This window comes from Phyllostomus discolor, chromosome 1, assembly GCF_004126475.2.
Source record: "Phyllostomus discolor isolate MPI-MPIP mPhyDis1 chromosome 1, mPhyDis1.pri.v3, whole genome shotgun sequence".
Lineage (NCBI taxonomy): Eukaryota > Metazoa > Chordata > Mammalia > Chiroptera > Phyllostomidae > Phyllostomus > Phyllostomus discolor.
The window spans coordinates 199,008,902-199,035,080 of NC_040903.2; the positions used below are offsets into that span (position 1 = coordinate 199,008,902).

At 39.9% G+C, this 26,179-nt stretch overlaps 1 protein-coding gene, 1 long non-coding RNA gene and 1 pseudogene across 2 annotated transcripts in view; 1 reads left to right on the forward strand and 2 right to left on the reverse strand.

The window, feature by feature from the left end:
• SNW1 (SNW domain containing 1) overlaps window positions 1–11,938 on the reverse strand; it is a 29,771-nt gene extending 17,833 nt beyond the window's left edge. The window contains exons 1-3 of the mRNA XM_028505863.2: window positions 11,185–11,938; window positions 6,291–6,444; window positions 2,766–2,927 (exon numbers count right to left, since the gene is read on the reverse strand). Of these exons, the coding sequence (XP_028361664.1) occupies window positions 2,766–2,927; window positions 6,291–6,444; window positions 11,185–11,198 (330 nt within the window). The 5' untranslated portion in view covers window positions 11,199–11,938. The remainder of the gene's footprint in view (window positions 1–2,765; window positions 2,928–6,290; window positions 6,445–11,184) is intronic.
• Window positions 11,939–13,261: 1,323 nt separating this feature from the next.
• Window positions 13,262–18,516, forward strand: LOC118497642. The gene is made up of 3 exons (XR_004900180.1): window positions 13,262–13,276; window positions 13,310–13,311; window positions 18,408–18,516. It is a non-coding gene; the product is annotated as an uncharacterized LOC118497642 (long non-coding RNA).
• A 214-nt stretch (window positions 18,517–18,730) lies between these two features.
• On the reverse strand, window positions 18,731–19,189 carry LOC114492144 (annotated as a pseudogene).
• Window positions 19,190–26,179: the final 6,990 nt, after the last annotated feature.

Consider the following 26,179-nt stretch of genomic DNA (forward strand, 5'->3'; position numbering starts at 1 on the left):
GAAAGGTAAACAAGGGGTCAAGTGTGCCATAAGGACCTTGGCTGGTTCTTATCCTAAAGGCCGTGGAAAGATTTCAAGTACACAAGATTTCAAGGAGAGAAAGATAAACAGAGAAACATGGATGTATTTGTTTTTTCAGGTAGGCAAAGACAAATGCCAAGAAGATGGGTTCAGATTCTGCTGCAGTAACTTAAGCAAAAAATGATAAGGGCTGAACTAAGTGGCAGAGAAGGGAATACACTTGAGAGGTGTTAAGAAAATAAGATAGATCATGGTGCTTACACAGATGGAAGGTCTGAGGGAAACATACAAAAATGGAATGATTGTTAAGCAAAGACTTTTTATTAAAAAGACTTTATTTATTTACTTTTAGAGAGGGGGCAGGGAGGGAGAGGGAAACAAATATCAATGTGTGAGAGATACATGGATCGGTTGCCTCTTGCATGCCCGCAACCCAGGCACGTGCCCTGACTGGGAATCAAACCTAAGATCTTTTGGTTTGCAGCTAAGTGCTCAATCAACTAAGCCACACGAGCCAGGACATAAGCAAAGGCTTTTTAGAGAACATATTGGCATATGTGTCACACTTGAAATCTGAGTATTCTTGGACCCAGTAAGTCCAATTTATTTTATACAAAAATATTCATGTGCAAAAGATGTTTGTATATGTGTCTTGAATTAAATAGTGTTTACAAAACTAAAAAAATGGAAACCACCAATGCTTAAATTAAAAAAAAAATTAGGGGACAAGTGCACCATCGAATTCTATATAAATTTTTTAAAAAATGAAGTGGACCTATGGATACTAACACAGATCTTCAAAACCTATTAAGTAAAAGAAAGCAAGTCTATGGGAATTATGAGTATTAAAATCTTATTCATGCAAAAAAGATATATACGTTTGTGTGTGTGTGTGTGTGTGTGTGTGTGTGTAAAGTGGGAATACATATACATATATACCTATAACCAAGGTCTGGAAGGCTATATATCATTGTAGTAACAGTGGCTACCTCTGGGAACTGGGAGAAGTAGGCAGGACTGTATATACTTTTGTAGTACTGGTATCTTTTACCATAAGAATATATTGTTAATTGTGTGGTTTTTTTTAAATCATTAAATAAAAGGGAAAAAACGACTCACTGGCTTTTAGTATAGTCAGGAAGGTACCAATGAATTAAAGAATAAGAAAGGTAGATTAAGTGAAAAATTATGCCTTTAGTTCTGGATTTGAGATAGTACTTGGGGAAATCTGGATAGATATGCCATTACAAGGGCCTAGAGCCTAGGAGAGAAAACTGTGCAGACACAGATTTGACGGTCATCAGCACACGAGTGACATTTTAGCCATGGGAATGAATTACCTTAGTCAAAGAGAATGCACTGTGAGAAAGGAAAGTCTTAAAGACCTTCACCAGAGATCTATCTCAGCAGACTGGTTAAGGTGAAGCCGTATCACAGGGAAGAAGCAACGAGAGCAGAACACAACTCCTGCAAGAAGCTTGAAGGAAAGGGAAGAGAATTAGGTGGAAATCTGGCAGTAGGTAGAGGGAGCCTTAAGGTAGTCAGAGACAAACTTTTCTTTCAAAAGATGAGAAAGGCAAGCATAGTCAAATGCTAACAGGAAGGAGCCAGCAGAAGAGAACTGAAAGGTATAACCTTAAGAAGAATAAAGAAAACGTGGTGTTATAAAGGGAAGGGAAAGGGGTGAGATAAAAAAAACCCACTAAAATACATGCGGCAAGACTAGGTTTAGGTAGGAAAGGAGATTTTCTTATAGAGATGAAAGGAAATGTCAAGACTAAAAGACAAGCGCAGGATAAAGAAAGCTGACAATTTTCCTACGGTATGGATATGGAAATAGATGGGGAGTCACATTATTAAGCTGAGAGGGGACTGACAGGAGTAGGAGTTAAAAGTTGGAGAAACACCAAGGGAGCCCAGTTGAAACCTGAGATATACACTGCCTGACTGCATAACTGTTTTCCAAGAAACTCATCAGCCAGGACTAGGAACAAAGGATGGGTTACCATCCATGCTATTTTAGAGGGTAAATAAAACCAGGAAAGAGATCGAGCCAGGTACTGAAGGCTCTTAAGTATCTTCCCCAATATCTTCAACTCTAAAGAAATCTTTTACTTCTATTTGGAGCATTTAGTTATGAGAAAAACAAAACAAAACTAGGTCTTCTTAAAACAGTTTCTTGCTTAAGTGTAGCCATTCTGGGATGAAATTATTTTAAGTACGTTTTATTTTTGGTCTTTGAATTACTTTATAAGCAGGGCCATCCTAAATCTGGATACCAAGTACCAGTTTTATACCTAACTGAGGAAAAAAGAAGTCTGTGTAATTATTATAGCCAAATGAACTATAAAATAGCTAAGTATCTATGCATGTAAGCACTTTGTAAGTATATGAGAGAAGATACTTTAGGCAAAATTACATATGGATTTATATTTTAAAAAATTTGCTAGCATTTAAAAAAGGTTAGCACTGTAAAATAATTGTTTTAAAATGTAAAATAAGGAAAAACCTAAGCATATATAAGCTATCATCAATTTGGAAAATTTCAAAGGAAAAAGTCATTGCCGTTATGAAATCATAATGTCATGTTCATATTGTTATGAGGTCCTATCTTCAGGTAGCCTAAGTAGATTTCACTGCTACCTTTAACATAAACTAAATGGACAGAAATTTATTATTTCAACACAGTTAAAAAAATTCTTCACAAAATAATTACCAATGGGGGAAAAACAACTGAGGATTACCTTGTCTTTTGACTGTCCTTGTCGAGCAATTGCATCATATTTAATTTTTCCTTCAGCATCCACCTGAATGGCCAGCGCATTTGACATTTTTTTCTTCCGTCCCATATCCAGTGGATACTGGGCCACATGGATCTCTGGAAAAGCACCTCCATCTCCAAAATCCTATGTATTGAAAAGAAATAAAAAATAGTAATTTGAGATTCAAGTTATATTCATTCATTCACCAAATAATGACAAAGCTTTTATTATACAAGAAGCTAGAAGGGTAGCAATAAATAAGACAGTTTTCTAATCTTGGGGAGTGTATATTCTACTGGGTAAAGACATAAAAAGCATAATCTATGGCTTGTGATAAATGCCTTGAAAGTAACCAAGACTGGAAGAGGGGCTACCTTTGATTCTATGGTTGGGACTGTCTTTGTGAAGAGGTAAGGCGAACTAAAGCCTGAATGATGAGAAGTCAGTCATGGGAAGACCTGAGGGAAGCATCTTCTAGGTGGATCAAACTGCAAGTGTGAATGCCTTGCTGCAAGGATAAGCTTAGCACGTTCTAGGAAACGAGAGTCCAGTGGGGCCATAGCTTATTGAGGACAGAGGGCCAGAAACATAGGTGATAAGACAGACAAACACTAAATTATGGAAGGGCTTCTTGACCATGGCAAGGAATCTGGCTTTTATGTATGTGGCAGAGAAAAATTAAGCAAAATGTTTAAGAGAAGGAAAAGATTTTTAGTTTTAGCATAAATAATTTTCTTAGTGAGGAACAGGTCAAGCTACAGTTATGGCAGAAATATAAAAACTTTTTTTCTTGGAACCAGTTTTAATAACATGATATTAGTATTCAGTATTCCATGAGAAGCAAACAAATAGGAAAAACCAGAAATAAGCATTATCACATTTCTAATGGTGATTATATATATAATTATTTAGGAGAACTAAGACTTCTAAAGTAGAACAACCCAAGTAAAGTCTGTCAATGAAGTTTAATATACAAAAAAACTATGCTAACATCAAATAAACATGAAAGTTAATATAATTTTGTTAAAATAATATTTGCTTATTACATTACTATAATTTACAAAATATAATTTATACTTATATTATTTCATTTAATTCTTATAATTCTTCAAAACCTCCTATTTTCATATGGGAAAAATTAGAGTTTAGAAAAGCTAGGGGATTTTCCAGAGGTCTCACGGCTAGCATATGCAGGGCTTGAACCCAGCTCTTTTGACTCCAAAAAAGCCTTTGTATTTGCTATTGAACTGAAACACTTTTCTTTTAGCTCAAAAAAAAAAAAAGGCAAAGCACTACTAAGAAATGACAGGAAAACATGTTAAAATGAATCAGAGAGAGTTTGATGAAAATAATTTGTGAAAAGAACCACTTTTATAAGACCTCACCCTTCAAGAAATAGTTCAGTAAATCACTGATATATGGTTCCCTAGGTAAAATATACATAATTGCTAAAAAAAAAAAGTTTGGCATTTTTAAAAGCAATCAATAAAGCTGATGGAGACATTTTCTTACAAATTAGGCAGAAACAGTTAAAGCAGTTCGAAAGAAGGTGCCACCTGTACCCAGACCATCAATCTCTCACATGCTCAGATTTGCTAGGGTCCTTTAGCTAAAATAAGCACCTCAGAACTGCAGATGTGGCATTACATGGTCATTAAGCTTGCCAGAAAATCATAGCTTTTACTTTGAAACCTAGAACAAAATGCTTTCTTCTGCAGAACACTCACCCCCCTCGAGAAGCATTCATGGTATTTCAAGATTAGCTGGCCATTTTGGTATGATTTTCAAATAAACTGTTCTGTTCCAACAGGATATATGGAATCTCTGATAGTCAAGGTAAGAGTTTAAAAAGCTAATAGTTCTTGAATATCATAATGCTGAAATGGAAGCAAGGATGAGATTTCTGTTGTATGTAAAATAATGCTTGCCACCTGCAATTTTGAGGCCAAATGAATATCTATAATACCTCAAAAAGAGACACTCAAGTCCTTTACTAGATATGCCAATCACTACCTTTTTACCCCATACTAGTGTCCTTGGTGATCTTTTATTTTGCTCTGGTTCTCACAAATTACACTATCAGCAAAAACAAAAGCAACAACAAAAATCATTTAAGATGGGCCTTCACACTCTAATATTACTAAGGACCAGAGAACAGCTGAGGAAAAAGAAAAAAACACAGAACATTTTAGAAGACATGATCTAGTTGCATGTTCCTCTTTTAGATTTACACGGAATTCTGGTAGGCAGGGGGCATGACAAACACGGGACAGGCTGAGAATACAGATGGCTTCTTGCAGGGTGCTAAGCAACAAGTTTCAATCCAATGAATACTTAGTTCATTCACTATGATTATACTTGGAGACACATGAAAAAAAGCTATGGGCACGAACCGTTCACATGTGTAAAAATCATAACCATATCATAGAATATAACAAAGTGATAAAATGAAAATAATTGGGTGCAAAAATAAATGGTATAGGCAACTAAAGATTTTTAACAGGGCAGTTATTCCTTGGGACACGGAAGAGGAAAATCTGCAGGGGTCAGGATGAATTTTGGGAGAAGAAAAAGGCTTGATGATAGAGAAGAGGTCTTGGGGAGGCAAAATGAATTAAATATCAAATGTTTGCTTTTTCCCCCTAGATTAAAGAAGGGGACAAGTATGGGAAAGTATGCCTTGGAATTAGGGAAAGGAATATTCATTGAACTGATGTACAGGATCCTGAGTAGTCAGGAGGACAGGTGCTACCAAAGAAGTTTATTACTTGCGAACAAGCTAAATATATAAAAAGATCATTCTAGATTCTTTCCTACCCCTTCACGCCTCCAAATCAACCATCAAATTCTCTTACACCTCTTAAAAAATTATCTAATATGTACATTAGGCATATATTAACATTCTCAAAATGAAGACAAGACAGATGAAAAAGTTAGTATTGGCCTGGGGTCACACAAATAGTAACACTGTATGATGCAAAACCAGTTTTGTTTTTTAAGCTCCTTGTCAGTGCTCTCTCCACTATACCCAATGGGAAAGAAATTGGAAAAAGGAACATCGTGGAGTTTTCCTGGGAGGAAGGTTGTCTCTTTAGGGTTATATGGTGTTGCGCATGTAGGGAGGAGGAGGGAGGGAAAAGTACCCAAACATGAAATCATTCTTTCATTTTTTTCCCCTCTTACTTTCCCATTATTTTCCATATGCTATAATCCCTAGATTTATGAAAAGTATACTAGTTTCTTTTGTACATGTTTAATAGTTTGGCAATAAGAAGAGATATAAACCAGTACAATTCTCCAGTGATCACAAAACAGTGATGATAATAAATAAGAAGAAAAGATTAATCTTCTAAGAGAAGTAAATATATGTCTTGAGAGGTCGCAACCAGAATTCCTATCATACTGACACTCGTATGTGGAGATTCTAGGGTTTCAATTTATTTTACAAAGGTACTATAAAATATGTCAGCACAATTTGATAAATCTAAACTGAAGGCCCATACTTACCTCTAATAACCGAGGTATCCAGCCCTTCCGGTACCCGTATGGAGGAGGTTCCCTGCGGGACGACACCAGTGCGGTCTGTCGTGATCTCTGGGATCTTGCCTTTTCTTCAGCCTCAAGCTGGTCCTGAGACAGCTGAGTAGGTGCAGGTAAAAAGCTATAAGCAAAGATAATAAAAGTCAGATTGTAAAAACTCTTACAATGAATTTGATTATTGCAATTTGACCACCAGAGACTGTTTGTTTTCCTGTAAGACTTTCTCCTTTGAGCAAAAGTGCAGTTTTTGATGATCTAAGGCAGAATTCATTAGTCATTTTGGTATGCCTGGAAAGAAATAAGTACTCAGAGACATACAGTAAAACACTTGACTAGAAGGCAGGCAAATGGTACCCAGAAACAAAAATTAACAGATGTTTCACATATTAGACAAACTATTGAGTTTTTATGCTTCCAGTTTTCGTTTCAGGTAACAAGCAAGTAAACATTCCCAATTACCCAGAGGCCAACAGTCTAGCAGCATATGATTTTCTTAGTGTCTCTGCTCATACTCCTTATTTTTAACTATTTTACTCCTGTGCATCTTATTTTTAACTATTTTAGTGTCAATACAACAAAGATTAGAACTGAATCTAACAAAGAGGATGATAAGAGAAAGAAACACAAATTGCCTATTTAAGTGCGATTTCACAAGGGTATTTAGTTTAGAATGCAATTTAAAACTTAAGAGATCAGCCCTGGACTGTGTGGCTCAGTTGGATGGGCATCATTCCCACAAAATGGAAGATCACCCATTCAATTCTGGTTGGGGCACATGACTAGGCTGTGGGGTTGTCCTTGTTGGGATGTGTGCAAGAGGCAACCAACCGATGTTTCTCACATTGAAGTTTCTCTCCCTCTCACCCCTTCTCTAAAATAAATAAATAAATAAATAAATAAATAATTTTTAAAACAAAGTAAATAAAACTTAAGAGGTCAGACTTAAAGTCTAAGGATGTAATTTGTCCTTCTTTTATCCAAAACAGCCTTTCTACTAAACCAGTGATTTTTCAACCTTTATCATCTTATGGCACACATAAACTAGTTATTAAAATTCTGTGGCACATCAAAAAAGATATTTTTTGTTAATCTGACAAAAAAAAATTATAATTTTGACCCATTCACACTGGATGGCTACTGTTGTGTTGGCTGTTGTCATTTTTTAATTTGACAATCGCAGGGGTGTTCAACCTGCGGCCCATGGGCCACATGCAGCCCAGGATGACTGTGAATGTAGCCCAACACATAACTGTAAATTTACTTAAAACATTATGAAATTTTTTGCAATTATGTGTTAAAATTATCTAATATCTATGCCACTTACTGACCTGGATAAGCTATTCACCTCTCTGAACCTGTTTTGGCAGATCAAAAGACTACCTACATCATAGGGTTGTTATAAACTTTGATAAAATCCACTAACCTCTGTTCCATTTCGTTATTTGGAGCTGTTCTGATTCCCCGTTTGAGTTAGTTGCCCACATCCCTACTTCAACAAGACCCTTTGTGTGCCACTACTATAACACTATCTTACTGTACTGCAATACTCTCTTCATTTACCTTTTTCTCCCTCTCCCACTAGACTGTAAGCAACTTGAGGACAGGAATCAAGCCTTCTGCTTCTTTCACCCCTAATTCTTCTGGCATTGTCTCGTTCACAGCAGAGGCTACTGAAATGTTTGCAGGAGAAATAAATTCACTCTTACCCTTCACACTCACCATCTTATGTTACTATAGCCTTCTTGCCTTTCCTAAAGCCATCTTAGGATCTTTACTTTTGCTATTACTTCTCCTGCCATAAAACAGTTTATTTACGTACTAAGAACATTATAGTGCTGTTATAGAAAACTCTTCCCCAGATCTTTATTGAGTGCTTGCTTATTGGCATTCACGTCTCTGCTCCATTACACCTCCCTAGAGCTGTTTTATGACCACTTTGTCCAAACCTCCACCTCACATCTTTATTTTATTCTTAATACTTACTACCTAATTGCATTAATAATTTATTTACTCATATACAGTTTGTCTCTCCTAGAATGTAAGTTCTGTGAGGCAAGGAGTAGTCTTGATTCAATACTGTAAAACCTTCATTTACGACACTGCCTGGCACATGGTAGACTTTCAATAAATAATGGAATGAATGAATAAACAGAGTCCAAAGAATAAATAACCATAGCTATTTTCAGTAAACCATGGATAAAAGACAACTACCAAGAAGCCAAATTTTTACTGTTTCTTTTTTTTCCCTTTACTTTCTATAGGAAAAACTGGTCATTAAAATGATAAAAAGCAGGCAGCCTGCCAAAGTAGCTTGGAAAGAGTTTGGAAATTGAATAGACAGGTAAACTGGCCTAGATTAAGGTCAGAACATACTTGAGCCTTTCAGAGGGTCTCTTGTTGTTCCCTATAAAGGCTGACATTCTCACAAACAAGCACACTCCTGGTGGGGAAAGGGGAGGGGAAGAGACATACAGAGGGATGCTGGGGACAAAACATCTACAACAGAGGTATTTGACAGTGTCTGGAGACACTCTGTCAGGATTTGGGGGCCAGGGTGGAAAGGGAGAGTAGGGGTGTCACTGGCATCTAGTGGGCAGAGGCCAAAGATGCTGTTAAACATCTCACTATGTACACAGGACAGCTCCATTAAGGAATGAATTATCCAGTCCAAATGTCAATAGCGACACTGTTGAGACCTTTCAATGTACTTCTTCCCCTTCACTAAAAAAACATATTATACACAAGTGATATTACTGAATACATAACTTTAACTATGAGGGGGTGCTCCCCAAAACTGGAATTATCTTCTGGAAGGCAGACCTCTTGTAGTGCAGTCTTTCCCCCACTAGGTGAGTGTTCTAGGAACCCATCTCTATCAGTGTACCAGCTGGTGCTGTTGTGAGAGGCTGTGTTCGGGTTCAGTGAATATTTTCAAAGACTCTTTCAATGCATCTGCCCATTCCATGATGGGTGATTTACGAGTGCACCTGCCTACACTGTGCTGAGTGTTCAGCAGTTTTTGACCCAAAATAGCATGACCCTCTGTGCCCCATCCTCCATATTTATTTACTCCATCTCCCGGAAAGACTAGAATGAAAAAAGTCCTCAAAGGCCAATGTGGGAGAGGTAAAACAAAAACCAGCAGAAACACAAAATCAAAGTCGACAAGTTCAAAAACTGTTGTGAGCAGTGGGAAAACCATCTTAATAGATATATTGCATCAGGTAGAAAGTACTTTGAAGGTGACTGAAATTTAAACACTTAAGAATGCACAATTTTTATAAGTAAATTCCGTTTTTTTGGGGGGTCCCCCTCATACACTTGAATTTAGACAATTAACCAGTATGATTTTAAATCTTTAATTAGTAACAATCACCGGTGACAAGACTGTAACACATCACTATGTTAAGTCCCTAGTATTAATCCCTGGTAGATTTTGGAAATAACACGTCACCTGGAAACTTGAGACCATCTCTAAAATTCAAATCAGCTAGAACTCACTCTGCAAAATCAGAAGCTATGCAGTCCCCAAGCCAAGCTATATAGAGACTGCAGACTGCCACTGCAATTTTGAGCACACAATACCCACATCATCTCTGGTACTTTTCCTGTGTGTCCTCAAATTTCACCTTTTCCACAAAACCTTTCCTCGTAACTCCACTCGTCTTTGTCATAGTACTTCCCACCTGGAGGGAACTCAATCAAATGTTTGGTGCCCACAACGTTTACTAAAGGAAACTCTCCATTCAGCTCATTCCATCTAACTCTTTTTGCACTTAAGGTTAACACTACACAAACCTTCTGAGTTCTTTGTTTCATATCTGTGTGCCTGGCTCACCATCTTTCCTACAGCCGAAGACTGTCAGATTTCCTTCTTGTATACATACAAGTCCTAGGATAGAGCAAGTCACCAAAAGTCAATTCCCAAAAGAATTTTCTGATCCAAACATTTTAGAATTCATAACTGTCATCAGCCAGGAAATACGTGTGTGAGAATGCAGTGTGTTTCGGGAGCTCAGGCGGATGTCCTAAAACGACTCCTTTCTTCACAACACCTCTTTGAACTCAACTCTCCCTATTGGGTTCGCACGGAAAGTTTTTCTACTTAGATGGGGAAGTAAGGTCGCGGACTAGTACGAGTTACGTAAGTCCTCGGAATCTCCCACTTCAGCATCTTTTTTCATAAAGGCAAGGACCACTTTACACGTGGTTACCAAGGCAACCAGGCACAACAAAAATCTGAAGCGGTCCTGTCTACGGAAGAAATTCTAAGGTCCAAAGTTTAAGTGCGGAGCAGCGGCGCGAATTAGTAGACAGCGGCCACTACTGTGGCTAATTTAAAATCTCAGTTCAGTGCCATTTCTAACTTACCTCGGCCCCAGCCCCGAAATCCTTGTTTCGGAACAGAGCCCAGACAGAGATTTAAGCTGACAAACAGCCGTTAAGCCCAGGCAGTCGCCTCCCGCCCACCTCACTCCGCCCCAATAAGCCAATTCCCTCCACATCCCCATCGCACCCACTGAGCCGCGGACCCGAGGGGACGCTCTCCACGCCCTCACTAGAAGCTTAACCGAAGAGCAAGTACGACTCCTCCGCAGCTGAAGCCACAGAACTATTCACCGCGCCGCTGCCTTCGGCCCTAGTGAGGGGGCGAACTCACCCCGGGAAGCCACTCAGAAAAGACCCCAGCTTTGGCGAGGCCTAGTCGCCCCGACGGCCGGCGGGAGGACCTAGCGGTGGTCTCGGCCCACGTTTCTCTGTGCCACGGGCCTGGTCGTCACCCAGAGAGTGTGGACGGAGAAACGAAAAAAGTGGGTACTTCCAGACCCTTCCGTATCGAGGACCCGAATTAACAACCCACCTGGTGAGCGCCATCTTCTTCCGCTTGCTTTCAGCGCGAGCGACAGCACCGAGAGGCGGGTCTTTCCTGGACTAGTTACGAAAAGGAAGGGACGCGCAATACGCAGGCGCACGAGCCGTAGGGCCTGCTGGGATTTGTAGTTCTTTGAATAATATACCACAATTCGTTTCCATCTAACCGGACTAAGCTGGGGTAAACGATTCCGTTAATAGCAAATGCACCACTCGTCCGCTGTGAAATGACAGGGCGTTAACGAAGCGGAGCGGCCTTTTATATTGCTTTATTCTATTCCCTACTCAGTCTCATTTCACTTTTGGGGATCCTAAATATAACAGACTTCCTGAGACAGCTACATTGAACAAAAGGATGAAGAGTTTAAAAACAATAGAAAGTCGTGAGACTGGCGAAGGGAGAGTTCTTGGACACTGAAAACGTTCACACGCAAAATTTTTCTTTAAATGCTATCCCTTACCAGCGGACCCCAACCTCCAGACATTCTCCTGGGGAGGTATTGTGTGATCCTTAGTAAGTTACCTTTAGAACTAGGAACCTGAGAAAGAAGACACCAGCTAAAAAGGGTTTCTGGTGGCTAGTGGCTCAAATTAAAAACAAAATAAAGCACCTTGCTCAAATCAAACAAACAAACAATCAAACAGCCTTGCAGCCGTTTCTACACAAGAGCCTCTCAGAAAACTGTACTTCAGAGAGAAGCCCGCACTGAGCCACCCGCCTGCGATCTTTCTGCTGACCGAGCCAGCCCTTACAGAAGAGGTTCTGGAATCCTGTTCCAACCAAGAGACCCAAGACCTTCCCCAATCCAATCAGAGCTGTACAGCTCTGACCCACTGGAGTGGCTCTATTCTGACCAATCAGGACAGTGCCTTTTGGACCAATCAAATTGTGAAGATTTGGAGTCCTCATATACAAGAGGACACACCAACTAGAGATGCTGTGGAGACTTCTCTCCGTATCAGCCAGCTCCCCTCCGTTTCTGAGAAGTGCAAAGGAGGCCTTCAAGGAACAGAGCAGAGCTGTTTAGTGGGTGCCCCATAGCTGTGCTGTATCACAGTTGAGCTGCTTTGCACTGAATAGTTTCCTTCTTTGCTGCACCCTCAAATTAGGGATGCCTCCTGGTGTTGAATTGACACCAACAACTATTGGCTGACTGTATGTGTTTTACATAGATTATGGATTAGACATAATCTTTTATGAGATGATAAAATAAATGGCATATGCTTCAAAATATTGGAAAGAGGAAAGTGAGTGCAGTATAGATGAAATAAGAATAGCCCTGAATTTTGATCACTGTTGAAGCTGGGTACCAGGGACACGGATCTTTGTGGTAGTATTCTACTTTTGTATATGTTTGAAATTTTCCATGATAAAAAGTAAATGCAAACTTTCAATTGCAGTATAGCATGCATACAGGAATGTGCATATCCTCTTAAGTGTATCACTCTTTGAATTTTCCCAAACCAAACACACCAGCTTGAGCAGCAGCGGAAGCACCCTCTCCACACACACTTAATATGACTCTGTTGCTGGTGTGACAAGATATTCCAGTTCATCTAGCACTTTTCCTGCTCCAGACCTGGAATCAGTCATTTCTCCAAGGAGTCTTCCTTTAGGCAAGAAAGTGATATTTAGAGAAAAAAAATCTGGATACAGCAAGCACTCGTGGGACTGGGTTGATTATTGTTTGGAAGGCTTTTCAGTGGTCAGAGCCAAAAAAATTTACACACATCATTTTTTGAGAAAATGCATCATGCTTTCATACCAATATTTCTAAAACTGCAGACATAGGTTTAAACAGATTCTACTTTACTTTGATTTTATGTGTATTTCTTCTGCAAATCTTGGTACTTAATGGCATAATTGTGTATGTGAAACCATGGATTAGGGAAGACTACTGTACCATAACAGGGGACTGATGTCCCATCATATGCACAGCCCCAGGGATTATGCAGGGTTGGGGGGTGGAGGGAAGAGATTGGGGGAGATCTTAGAATCCTGCCTGTCACAGGGTATAAGCCAAATGAAAAAAAGCCATTATTATTTCTTTTTGTCAATGCAGGATTGTTGATCACATTGTGTAGGGTAACAAGCATGATCTGGGAGTCTGAAGATGTAAATTCAAGCTATAGCTTCACCAATAAACTGTATTATCATGGTCAAGACACAACTTCTTTGGCCTCAATTTTATCAAACTTAAAATGCTTATCATGTTAACTGCCTTGTGTATGTGCGTATATAATAGTATGATTATAACACTTAATTAAGGTAATGTAGGTGAATGTGTTTAACTCAACTCTAATGAACTATGTAAATATATTAGCTACTATAGTTAATATTTGGTTGACAGTGATCTGCTTTAACCTATGCTCCAGGAATGTATCATTTCTAAAAGAGAATAAAAGGAGCAAATTAGAGAAGGTCCCAGAAGCCAAGATCGAGGAGCTTAGTTTTAATTCAGCAGGTAATTTGGAGGTGAAGGAGGACTTAAGAGAGCCCGGGTCCAAGAAACTGGCAGGAAAGATGATTCTTAAGGCAGAATGGGTTTCTACGGTGATGAGAGACAAAGAAGGCCACTGAGGACAAGGTTAAAATAATTAACACAGGAAATCAGCAAGACACAGACTAAGACCTGGTATGTAGGGTTGAAAGAAAGAGGTAAGGAAGAGCTTTTAAAATCCACTCTCATTTTTCACAGAGGCATGTCCATGAGAAGCATTTCTACCAGTCAATGGTCCCTTGCTCTCCTTGTGGTATATAGAGAATAGGAACGGACTTTAATAGTAATCTTAGCAAAACATAATTAAGAAGGCAAATCTACTACAAAAGTAAGATGATATTATACTCCAAGGCTGAGCATTTTATTCACATTAGTTGCGGGGGGGGGGAGGTTTTGTGTTCAGTTGTGCTGGATCTTCTTGCAGCATTCATTCTTCATTATTGCAGGTTAGAGTTAGCAGTTGCTAGCTCATAAACAGCCCAGTGCAGGCCAGAACTGAGGCTGCTCCAGGTTTCAAGGAACAATCTACTCACTCTACTCTTGGTATTCCAGATAGAGGATAGAATTTGTCCCCAGGGAACCTAGGGTCTAAGCTGATTCCTAACTAGCTGTGGCCCTGTAACCACAAGTATCATTATTAGTAGTAGTGGATTCCGGAGTCAGCTTTCCTGGGTTCTTTTCCCAGCTTCCTAATTTACTAGTCGTGCATTCTGGGCAAGTCACTTAACTTCTCTCTCAGTTTTCTCACTGCCTCTCCAACCCCTCAATATGGGGAAAGTGTATAACCTAGTCTCATAAAGTTGTTGGGACAATTAGATGAATTAATCATGTAAAGTGCTTAGAACAATAAATATCCAGCATGGAGTAAGTGTCAAAAAGTAATAATTATTTCCTGATCTTAATTTAATTGGCCTTAACAACATTTATTAAGCTTCTTGAACTTCAGATTTTGTAGTAAAGTGAGACAATTGAACTCACTTTTATTTCCAGGGTAACTACCAACTCACATTCTTTTCTCCTATATGATGCATGTTTTTGTTGCAATGCTAGTATTTTATGCTTTGATGCCATTATGCTTTAGTTATTGCTGCTTTATTTAAATTCATTCTCTAGTGAAAGGTGGCTCTGCCCCACCTCACTGTTCCTCCTTATTAGAAGTCTTTCATTTGCTTTAACAATATTTAAAAAAAAACTTTAAATGTGTTGGTTTCTATGGAAGTGTAGTTTCAAAGGTTAGGCTTACAAATTAGCAAAAGGAAAAGTGTACCTTTATAGTGGAGAAATCTGGCTGTCATCACTTTGGTATTTCTTTTAGAGGGGCAGTCCGACTTCCTGTGCTTCCATTGTGTGATGAGGCCAGACCTAACTTCCAGTTCACAGGAAACTAGGGACCTAGAGGAACAAGAGAAATAGCACAGGGAAACAATCAGAAAAATCCAGAATGTGAAACATTCTACAGGATGAGTGGCCTAGACTCTTTGAAATGTCAGTGTTATAAAGAAAAAAAGTAATAGAATAAATGAAAAAAGTGACTGATGAGACATACCAAATGCAATGAATAAAAAGCTTATTAGAAAAAAAAAGCTTATTGGATTTTGGTTCAGCTGGTGAGAACTATAAAAGATATTCTTGGGACATGTGGACAAATTTGGATATGGAGTTATAGGAGACTACATTACGACATTTTGGCTAATTTTATTTGGAGGATTAATGACATTGTGGTTATGTAGGAATAAGTAAGAATAATGTCCTTATTCTTAGATGCATGCCAAAGGGTTTGGGGACGAAATGTATGCAACATGCTTTCAAATAGTTTAACTCAACAACAATAAAGAGGTGTGTGTGTGTTTGTGTGTGTGTGTGTTCACAGTGAGGTGGGGAGAGGGGGGTTGGAGGGAGACAGTCAGAAAGCAAATACAACAAAATGTTAATAACTGTTGAACCTAGATAGGGGGAGGGCACTGTGCAGGCGTTTAATGAGCTATTGTTTCAACTTTTTCATATATATGTATGAACATTTTTATTTTTATAAGAAAAATTTAGGTCAGAAAAGCAAAGTTAGGGGACTCACGTTTCCCAATAATCAAGACAGTGTAGTCCTGGTGTAAGTATGGACATATAGATCAATGGAATAAAAGGGAGAGTCCAGAAGTAAACCTACATGCCTGTGGTCAACTGATTTAAAAAAATTTTTTTAAAAGACATTTATTTATTTATTTATTTATTTTTAGAGAGGAGAAGGGAGGGAGAAAGAGAGGAAGAGGAACATCAATGTGTGGTTGCCTCTCACGTGCCCTCTACTGGGGACGGGGCCCACAACCCAGGCCTGTGCCCTGACTGAGAATCAAACCCACAACCCTTTAGTTCACAGGCTGGCGCTCAATCCACTGAGCCACACCAGCCAGGGTCAACTGATTTTTGATAAGGGCGCTGCTATGGAATAGCTGTCTCCTCCAAATATGTTGAAGTTTAACCCCAAATGTTATGATGTTAAGAGGAGGGGTCTTTAGAGGGTGATTAAGTCATGAGGGTGGAGCCCTCAGGAGTGGGATGAATGCCCTTTGTAAGACTATTTGCTGACCCAAGGCTCCAAGGCAAACAAAGACACTCCTATTAGGCAAGACATTTGAAGAGCTTAGAGATTACTCACCAGAATCTGAGGACAAAGGCCAGGTCTCTGTTTGGGCAAGGTTAAATTCTTTACTACAGAACCCTGGAACACAGTAAGCTAAGTGAACGGAACAGGTCACAAAAGGCCAGATATTGTATAATTCCATTTACACAAAATTTTCAGAATAGACAAGTCCTTAGAGACAAAAAAATAGAATAAATAGCTACCTGGGACAGGGTGGGGTGGTGGTGGAGGATGGGAAAGGTGAGTGACTTGCTAGGGGTACAGGGTTTCTTTTTGGATGTTGAAAATTGTATAGTGCTGTTGGTGGAACAGCTCTGAAAGATACTAAAACACTAGTGATCTGTACACTTCAAAAAGGTGAACTGTATGGAATGTGAAACAATTTAGTAAAGCTATAAAAGCAAAGTCAAGTGAAATGCAAAATTTATTAAATGAATAAATAAGTGAATAAAAAAATGATCTAGTATCCCTTCATTTATTTTTTCCCCAAATGAGCTTTAGAATTATTTTGTTCAGTTCTTTTTAAAAAGTCTGTAGAAATATTGATTGTCATTGAATTGATCATAAATTATCTTAGAGAGAGAGAGCTGATATCTTTACAATTTTATGTGCAGGAACATTGTTTAGGTTTTGAGTTATTAAAAACCTTTCAATAACATTTTGAAGTTTTCTTTAAATAGATTGTACACATCTCTCAGGATATTGATTCTTAGGTATTTCATTTCTTTGTTATCATGAGTGCAATCTCTGTTTTTATATGATAACTAAATATAACAGTAATTTTTATTAAACAAGCCAAAAATGTTCTGAGACATCCATTTATGAGTCGATTCAATTTTTTTTTTTACTGTAATGACTTAAAGTGAGGGTCATGTTATATCTGGTGAGATGTGCTCTTACATCGTCTCCCTGGGACGGAGCAGTTCTCTGGGTCGGTGCTAGGAGAGCAGCTTTGGGGGCAGCTCCTTCCCTCCTCCAGCTCTGAGGCTTCCTGTTTGAAAGCACTCTGAGACCTGCTGACCCCATTTTTTCCAGATTTAATTATTCTTTCTGAAAGTTGGCTCTAACCTTAAGGGGATTTGAAACAGAAGGCTCCAGTGGGGATGAAGCTTTAGACGCAAGATAACTATCCCTTTCTCTACTCAACAGCCTGGCAGGAGAACAATTTGCCCCTTGCCCTGCCTGAGCACTGGCGTTTGTTTTGATCATTTTCATTCCTGTCAAGGGTGCCCTGGCTCACAGGCAGCCATCTGATACCTGAAGTGACTCCTTACAGGACTCCCTTGTCTTTTCTCTAGTAACAAGATACTTCACCAGAATATGCCTGATTGGGGAGAAAGGAGCTACAGTGGGTGTGGATGGCTATGATTTAATAACCCTGAGGGGGAAAGTACTGGGACAATAAGAATAGTTACTGTTAGTTGATGAGTTCCTCTGTGCCTATTTGCTCATTTAACGCTTTCAATAGCCCTATGAACAGTTAGCCCTTATTATCCCCATTTTACAGATTGAGATATGGAGGCTTAGAGATATATAATGTCCCAAGACAACAAATAAAAAGGGACTAATCTGGAACTGAAGCCCAAAGAATATGATCTTAACCACTATTCCTTGCTGACTGCCAAGTGTGAGGTTTTATGTTTCTAAGAAATCTGAGGTCAGACCTGAGTTTGAAGTCAGACCCGAGACCTGCCTCCCTAGCTTCTTAGTCCTGGAACCTTCCGCAAGTCTTCCTGCTTCCTAAGGCTGTGGTGGTGACATGAGATGAGATGATACATGTAAAGTGCTTCAGTGCCTGGTGCACAGTGAGTACTAATATATACCAGCTGTTATTCTTCAAAAATGTATCAAGTGCTTTTTCTGTACTAGACCCTGTGCTAATTTGGGGTACTCGGAGTTAAATACTGTACATCCCAAGTCCTAAAGACCAGGGGCTTGGTACATGTGGGGTCCGTGGCCTGAGTCTGGCCTTCAGACATGTTCTGTTTGTCCCGTGCATGCTTGAACACTTTTGAATTAGCCGCAGATACTTGTTTATTATTTATTTATTTAAATACACATTATTTAAACATGTAGTTTAGTTACCAGTTTGTCAGTCTCCCAGTAGATTGGGGTTCCTTGAGAGCAGAGACCGTGTTCACTTTGCCTTGAAGTAAGTTCCAAATTATTTGCTAAATGAGCAATGGACTACATTTCTACTCCAATGGTATGCATTTACCCATAATTATTGAGCATTAATCTCCAAGTATTCTATAATCTGATTTAAACGGATACCAAGGCTTTGATTTAGTTTGTGCTCAATCCTTTTTAAAATCTGTCACTTTGAGGCATTTTGTTATAAAAAGCTGGTACTCATATACATAAACTAAAAAGAACTTAAAATTCATCACACATTGACTTCATTTTTTAGCGTGACCTTCTAGTAAATGTTTAGCTTCATTGATTTTGGCTGCTATTGAAGGAGATGCTCCCTTGTGCCGGCGATTTAAGAGCATAATTCACCGATAAGCATCTCTGGTTCTTCCTTTATTGGCAGTAGGGCTGATAGCTAGTATTCATGCCGCTTCCTGTCTTGTCATTTTGCAATAGTCGCATCTGTGATAGTCACCACTGAAGGCCCTCGTCAAGTGTAGTTCCGGGCTTCACATGCAGGCAGCAAAGAATTAGCAAAAATGTTTAGTAAGTCTCACAGATTTTGGTAGACTTTGAAACACTTGTTTGACTTGAGGCTCCATATGCTTCACAGCTTGCACAACTTAATGGCCTGCAAATCCTGCAGCAGCGATGGTCAGTCCAGCTGCTCCCGCTGTATTGGCCGGGGCTCTGGCTTGGCTCCCCTGCTTCCACTGACAGCGCATTTCATCCCAGCTCAGAGGCTGCAGACACCAACTCCACGCCTCTACTGGAAAGCACTGTGGCCCCTACTACCAAGGACAAAAACATCCAGACCTTGTTGCAAACATTTAAACATTGGGAGCTGTAAAGATTTTAGTTTTAATAAAAATCTAGGTTTTCAGCTTCTTTTGAAAACCAGTAAGTTGGGAACACTGGGCCTCCATTCTCACAGTATGTGATTTGCCGTGTGGTAATGTGGGCCACAGTCCCCACCACTCCCTGTTTGCATTCCATACGGAGGGAGTCACTGCTTATTCATTGTTGCAGCTGCACTGCTTTTCTTATGATAGAAGTAAAATGCTTCATGTACCTACGATGCTGTCATAAGAACACAAAAGATAGATCAAGGGAACCTCATGACTTAAGAAAAAATGGATGATGTTTTTGCTTTTGTTTAAAAGCCAGGATTATTCTTATATCTGATCTGCTTCATTTATTTTTATTACCTTCTTGGCCTCTGTAGGCATTTGAGTTTTCAGCCCCTGGTGTAAAAAAGATAACCTCAGAATGTGGTAAGTACTATGCTGGAGGCAAGCTCAAGATGTTTTGGAAGTACCAGGGAGAGGCACTTGGCCAGGCCTGGGGCTTCAGAGGATACTTCCTGACCAAGATCATGTGCGATTAGTAGGTAAAGCCCAGAAGGACAGTGGCAGAGGTGTGGGTGGTGGGTGGAGTGGGGGAGCGGTGTAAACAGATGGAACAGCATGGGAAAGGGCTCAGAGGTAGCAGCAGGAACATCTGTTTCTTCTCCGATTTATTGACCTGCCTTTGACTTTGCTACACAGATTTCTTCCTAGGGCAGTGGTGTCTCTTGCTCTCTCATTCCTGGGAAGGAAAAGATGACTGAACCCCTTCAATGACCAAACCCTCCTCACTCCATATACCAGCTGCACTCACATTCCTAGGTTCTCTTTGACTCATACCCAGGCACATGGGTATCCTTGCAGGCCACCCCTCAAAATCCCATCAATACAGCCTCCTAAAAGAAAAGGCTTTACACCCATTACCCTGTTACAAAGCAACGATAATATAGGGCTCTTCCTCAGTGGACAGGCTGAGAATATTTTCGTGTTATAATGATAGAAATCAGAGTCTGTGTGGCAGGTGGAATTTACACCCCTGTATAAGAGAAACCACCCTAAATCCCAGCTCCAGACAAAGGCAAATCCAATTCCTCCCAGGGCAATTAGAGAATCCTCCAGAGATGAGAGTGTTTCTCCAGGAGGAATCCAGAAAAGTGGGGAGAAGGAATCAGCTGCTCTCAACGTGAGAATGGAAGCCTGAATGGGCAGGGCCAGACCCTGCCCATAGGAAAAGTAACTATCTTCATAGTGGGTAGATCCTGTGACCTTCTTTTTTTTTTTTTTTTTTTTTTGAGGGCATCCATTAACCCAAGGAACTGGAAAGTTTAGTCAACTGAGAGTGAAAAACTTGAGCCCATCCTTGCTCACAGGCAGGAGAAGCCCATTCCTACCAGGGGTCTGAGAGATTGAGCAGAACCTGTGTGAAGGCTGAGGATGGAAGGGATTTCCTTTGTGGAGTTCAAGGTCACGTCAACCTACAGAGAAGAACTCAACTCCAAACCATAATAAAATACCATTCAACACTCACTAGGATGGCTATAATAATAATAATAATAATAATAATAATAAATATGTATTGAGATTCGTGAAAATGCAGAGAAATTGGTATCCATGTACATTGCTGGTGGGAATCTAAAATGGAGCAGCCACTTTGGAAAACATTTTGACAGTTCCTCAAAATGTTAAGCATAGAATTACCATATGACCCCGAAGTTCCACTTCTGGGTATATACCCAAGAGAAATGAAAACATGTTCACAAAAACTTGTATACAGTGTTCATAGCAGCATTATTCATAATAGGCAAACAGTGGAAACAACCCTGTAGCGTAAGTGGAAGCAGTCTAGCTTCCCCACCCACGTGTCTGGGTAACTGTTGGGAGCAGTGTTCCCACAGCCTTGGAGGGGCCTGATAACTAGTGTTCTCATAGCCCTGAGACTGGGTCCGATAAACTGTTCCCATAACATGAAGTGAGCTCACATGTGCAGAATTCTGTTATGTTATGGAATGTTCTGACATCTTGCCAGCTTTGTTCCCCTCTAGTACTTAAACAGGTAGGGACTCCCTGCTGGGGGCAATGATGATGAGAGAGACACGCCACAATGGGTGCCATGCTGGGGAGCAGGGGCCATGACATGAGATACGTAGATAGACACACAGCTTGCAGTGTGTGTGGCTCGCCCATCCGTGAATAAAGGCAGGCCAGACATCCCAATGGCTCCGTGAATATTTTTCTGTCTGCACGAATACCACGAACCTGCCTGGCCTTGAAGGGTGGCAACACAAACCCAAATATTCATCAACTGATGTTGTCATTTTAAAATTTATTGATATTTTTAGAGAGAAAGAGAAAGGAAGAGGCAGGGGAGACAGAGAGAGAGACAGAGATCGAGAGATCAGGTTGTATTTATACTTATTTGTGCATTCATTGGTTGATTCTTGCATGTGCTCTGACTGTTGATTGAACCCACAGCCTTGGTGTATGGAGACAACACTAACCAACTGAAATACCCAGGCAGGACCTCATCAACTGATGATTGGGTGAACAAAATGGGGGATACCCATACAATAGAATATTATTTGGCAATATGAAGAAATGAAGTATCAATACATGATATAATATATATAAAACTTGAAAATGCTAAGTGAAAGAAGCCAGTCACAAAAGACCAGATGTTATGATTCCATTTCTGTGAAATGTCCACAATAGGTGTACCCTTAGAGGCACATGGGTACAGAACACAACGTAGTGATTGTCTGGGCCTGGGGCCTGGGGCCTGGGTGGGAAGATAGGGAGCAGGGAGTGGGAAAGAGAAGTCACTGCCAATGGGCATGGGTTTCTTTTTGGAATGTTGGAAAGGTCTTAAAATTAGTTGTGATTACTGGATTGTACAACTTTGAATATAATAAAAACCACTAAATTGTACATTTTAGAAGGGTAGATTTTAGTGTATGAATTATATCTCAATAAAGCTCTTATTAAAAATAAATCTCTGCTCCAAGTTTCTGCAGCCTCTTTCTGAGGTGACTGGAAACCACATGCACTTTTGCCTCCCTCTCCCCCTATTTTTTTTCTTTTGGTGTTCTTTAATTCCCAGCCTTCCTTTGCTTATTAATTCTTTATCTGCTAGTTTTTCTTAAGGTTCTCTCTTAGACCCACATGTAATATCTAGTGGTTGTGCTCCATGGAAGTAAGCTCTCAACTTTACAACTAACTAGTTGTATGATCTTGCAAATTAACTTCTTGACCTCAAGTCCATACTTGAAAAATGGGAGTAATAATTGTACCTCTTTATAGGTTAAGTGCGAAGATAAAATGACTAAATATATGAGGGCTGTTTAGAACAGTACTTAGTGCAGTACATGCTAAATTTTATATTAGCATTTGTAATGATCATTTATATTTTTAAAACCCTAGAATAGTATTTAGCACATAGAAAGTACCCTATAAATATTAGATATAATTATTTACTTATTTTTATCACAGAGGGTAATGGCTAACTTGTCCAAGACTTTATCTATTATGCTACTGATGAACACTGAAATTGTTATTTCCAATTTGGAATTACTCATAAATAATATGGTTTTGAGTATTTCTGCATCAATTTCTCTAAACACTAGGAGTGGGTTGTGGAATCATAGGGTATAGAGGGTATGTGGATCTTCCTATTTTCACATAAAGCCAAGCCATGTAACAGAGCAGTTGATATGGTGTATAGTCCCAGCCCCACACTTGATAGGCTCATCTTGTAAACTTTTACACCTGGTATATAATGGTGGCTGTTGGGAACTGCCCTGACTGGTTTCAGAAGCTGTAACCGCCCCCATGGCTAAGGCTGAGTAAGAGACCTTGGGACCATAAGCCACTAAGCAGACAAAACTTATCTCCCTGGCAGGGGTGCCACCTCTGCCCCCTTTCTCTTCACCCTGCTTGGCCCTGGGCAGATGACTGGTTAGCCAATGACAGGTAAGATTCCTCAAGGGAGGGATGACCTAAGACAGGCACAGTCTTGAAGGAGCCCTCAGGGAAGGACTTGGGGGACTATAGAAAAAGGAGGTGATGGACCCTCACCCCTCGGCTTTGACATAGCCTGAGTCCTCATTCTGTCTGCAAGAAGTCTCCTAATCTCTTGGCTGCCTTACTTCCCCTGCCTGGCTTAAGCCTGAAATAATGACAGAGGGCAGTATAGTTGTGGGCAGGAACAGGAAGTTCCCTGGGACAATCAGGCAGAAGAAAGACTGCATAAAATACTGTGAAACCTGTTTTACCAAGAATGCCCTCAATTTTCTGATAAGGGTCCAAGCATAAAATGAGTTTGTTTCCCAAAGCGTTGTGGCCCTTTTGCTAACTGACCCTGACTCAGAATAAGCCCTCATATTTATTCGAATGTTATCTATTGTTTGATCATTACTGCCTGACAATGATGAATGAAGACCTTCCTTGAGGTAATGCTCCCAGAAAAGCAATAAAATCCTGGCCAGGGTGCTCTCTCAGCCAGACGGTAGCCGTGCCATCCCTTTGTCTCCGCAGGACTTCTGCAGTCCGTGTGAATTTGTTTGTCGCATCCATAACACAGGGACCCCGCTGGTTGGAGTCTGCATCAGGTGGTATCAATTTTAGTTTGCATTTCCCTGATTACTAATGATGGGAGCGCCTTTGATTTCATCTTTTGTGAAGTTCCTGTTCAAGTCTCTTTTCTGTTTCTTATTGGGTTAGATATCCTTTTCTTGATTTGTGAGAATTCTTCATGTGGTTTGAAAATGAATATTTTGCCTACAGCAAGGGTCTTTTAATGAACAGAAAATTTAATTCTTTTATTTTTATTTATTTATTTTTTAATATATTTTATTGATCATGCTATTACAGTTGTCCCATTTCCCCCCCTTTATTCCCCTCTGCCCTGTACACCCCTTCCCATCCACATTCCCCCTGTAGTTCATGTCCATGGGTCATACATATAAATTCTTCATAGGAAATTCTACATTTCCTACACTATTCTTAACCTCCCCCTGTCTATTTTCTACCTACCATCTATGCCACTTATTCTCTGTATTTTTCCCCCTCTCTCCTTCTCCCACTCCCCTGCTGATAACCCTCCATGTGATCTCCATTTCTGTGGTTCTGTTCCTGTTCTAGTTGTTTGCTTAGTTTGTTTTTGTTTTAGGTATGGCTGTTAATAATAGTGAGTTTGCTGTCATTTTACTGTTCATATTTTTTATCTTCTTTTTCTTAGATAAATCCCTTTAACATTTCATAAAATAAGGGCTTGGTGATGATGAACTCCTTTAACTTGACCTTACCTGAGAAGCACTTATTTGCCCTTCCATTCTAAATGAAAGCTTTGCTGGATAGAGCAATCTTGGATGTAGGTCCTTGCCTTTCATGACTTGGAATACTTCTTTCCAGCCCCTTCTTGCCTGCAGGTCTTCTTTTGAGAAATCAGCTGACAGTCTTATGGGCACTCCTTTCTAGGTAACTGTCTCTTTTTCTCTTGCTGCTTCTAAGATTCTCCCCTTATCTTTAATCTTGGATAATGTAATTATGATGTGCCTTGGTGTGTTCCTCCTTGGGTCCAACTTCTTTGGGACTCTCTGAGCTTCCTGGACTTCCTGGAAGTCTATTTCCTTTGCCAGATTGGGGAAGTTCTCCTTCATTATTTTTTTCAAATAAGTTTTCAAGTTCTTGCTTTTCCTCTTCTCCTTCTGGCACCCCTATGATTCGGATGTTGGAATGTTTAAAGATGTCCTAGACATTCCTAAGCCTCTCCTCATTTTTTTGAATTCTCGTTTCTTCATTCTGTTCTGGTTGAATGTTTTTTTCTTCCTTCTGGTCCACACTGTTGACTTGAGTCCCAGTTTCCTTCTCGTCACTGTTGGTTCCCTGTACATTTTCTTTTATTTCACTTAGCATATCCTTCATTTTTTCATCTAATTTGTGACCAAATTCAACCAATTCTGTGAGTATCCTGATTACCAGTGTTTTGAACTGTGCATCTGATAGGCTGGCTATCTCTTCGTCGCTTAATTGTATTTTTTCTGGAGCTTTGATCTGTTCTTTCACTTGGGCCATTTTTTTTTTTTTTTTTTGTCTCAGCAGGCCTGTTGTGTATGAGGGGTGGAGCCTTAGGTGTTCACCAGGGCGGGGCAACCCACGTTGCTGCGTTGTGACACTGTAGGTGGTGGAGGAGTCCAAAATGGAACAATGGCTCTTGCTCCACTCTCTGCCAGTTTTTGGTCACTTCCCCTGCTACCCAGAAGTAAACCGGGCCCTTCTGGTGCTGATTCCCAGGTGGGTGGTTTTGTGTATGTTCTAGGACTGTGGGTCTCTCTAGTGACGGGAGTTTCTTCTGCTGCCACCTCAACCGCTGCCTGTGTTTTCAATTAGAGGTTTGAGGCTTTATTTCCCCGAGCTGGAGCCATGGATTGTGCGATCTGTTTTTCTCCTCAGTTGTTCCTCATGGTTTATCTGTACATGAATGTGGGACCACCCACTCCACAATCTGCCACCTCACTGAATCTGCCAGCTGCTCCCTTGCCATGAGTCCTCCACCTGGCTGCCCCTCCTACTGGGCTGGATGAGTGTTTCTTCTTTAACTCCTTGGTTGTTGGATTTCCATACAGTTCGATTTTCTGTCAGTTATGGTTGTTTTTTTTTGTTTTTAAATTGTTGTTGTTCTTCTTTTGGTTGCGTGAGGAGGCACAGTATGTCTACCTATGCCTCCATTTTGGCTGGAAGTCCAGAAAAATTTAATCCTTAAGAAAGCAAACTCATGAATCTTTTTCTATTATGGTTAGTGCTTTTTGTTTCTTGAATAGAAATTCTTCCCTGTTCCAAGGTCTTGAATATACTTTCCTGTATTGTCTTATAAAA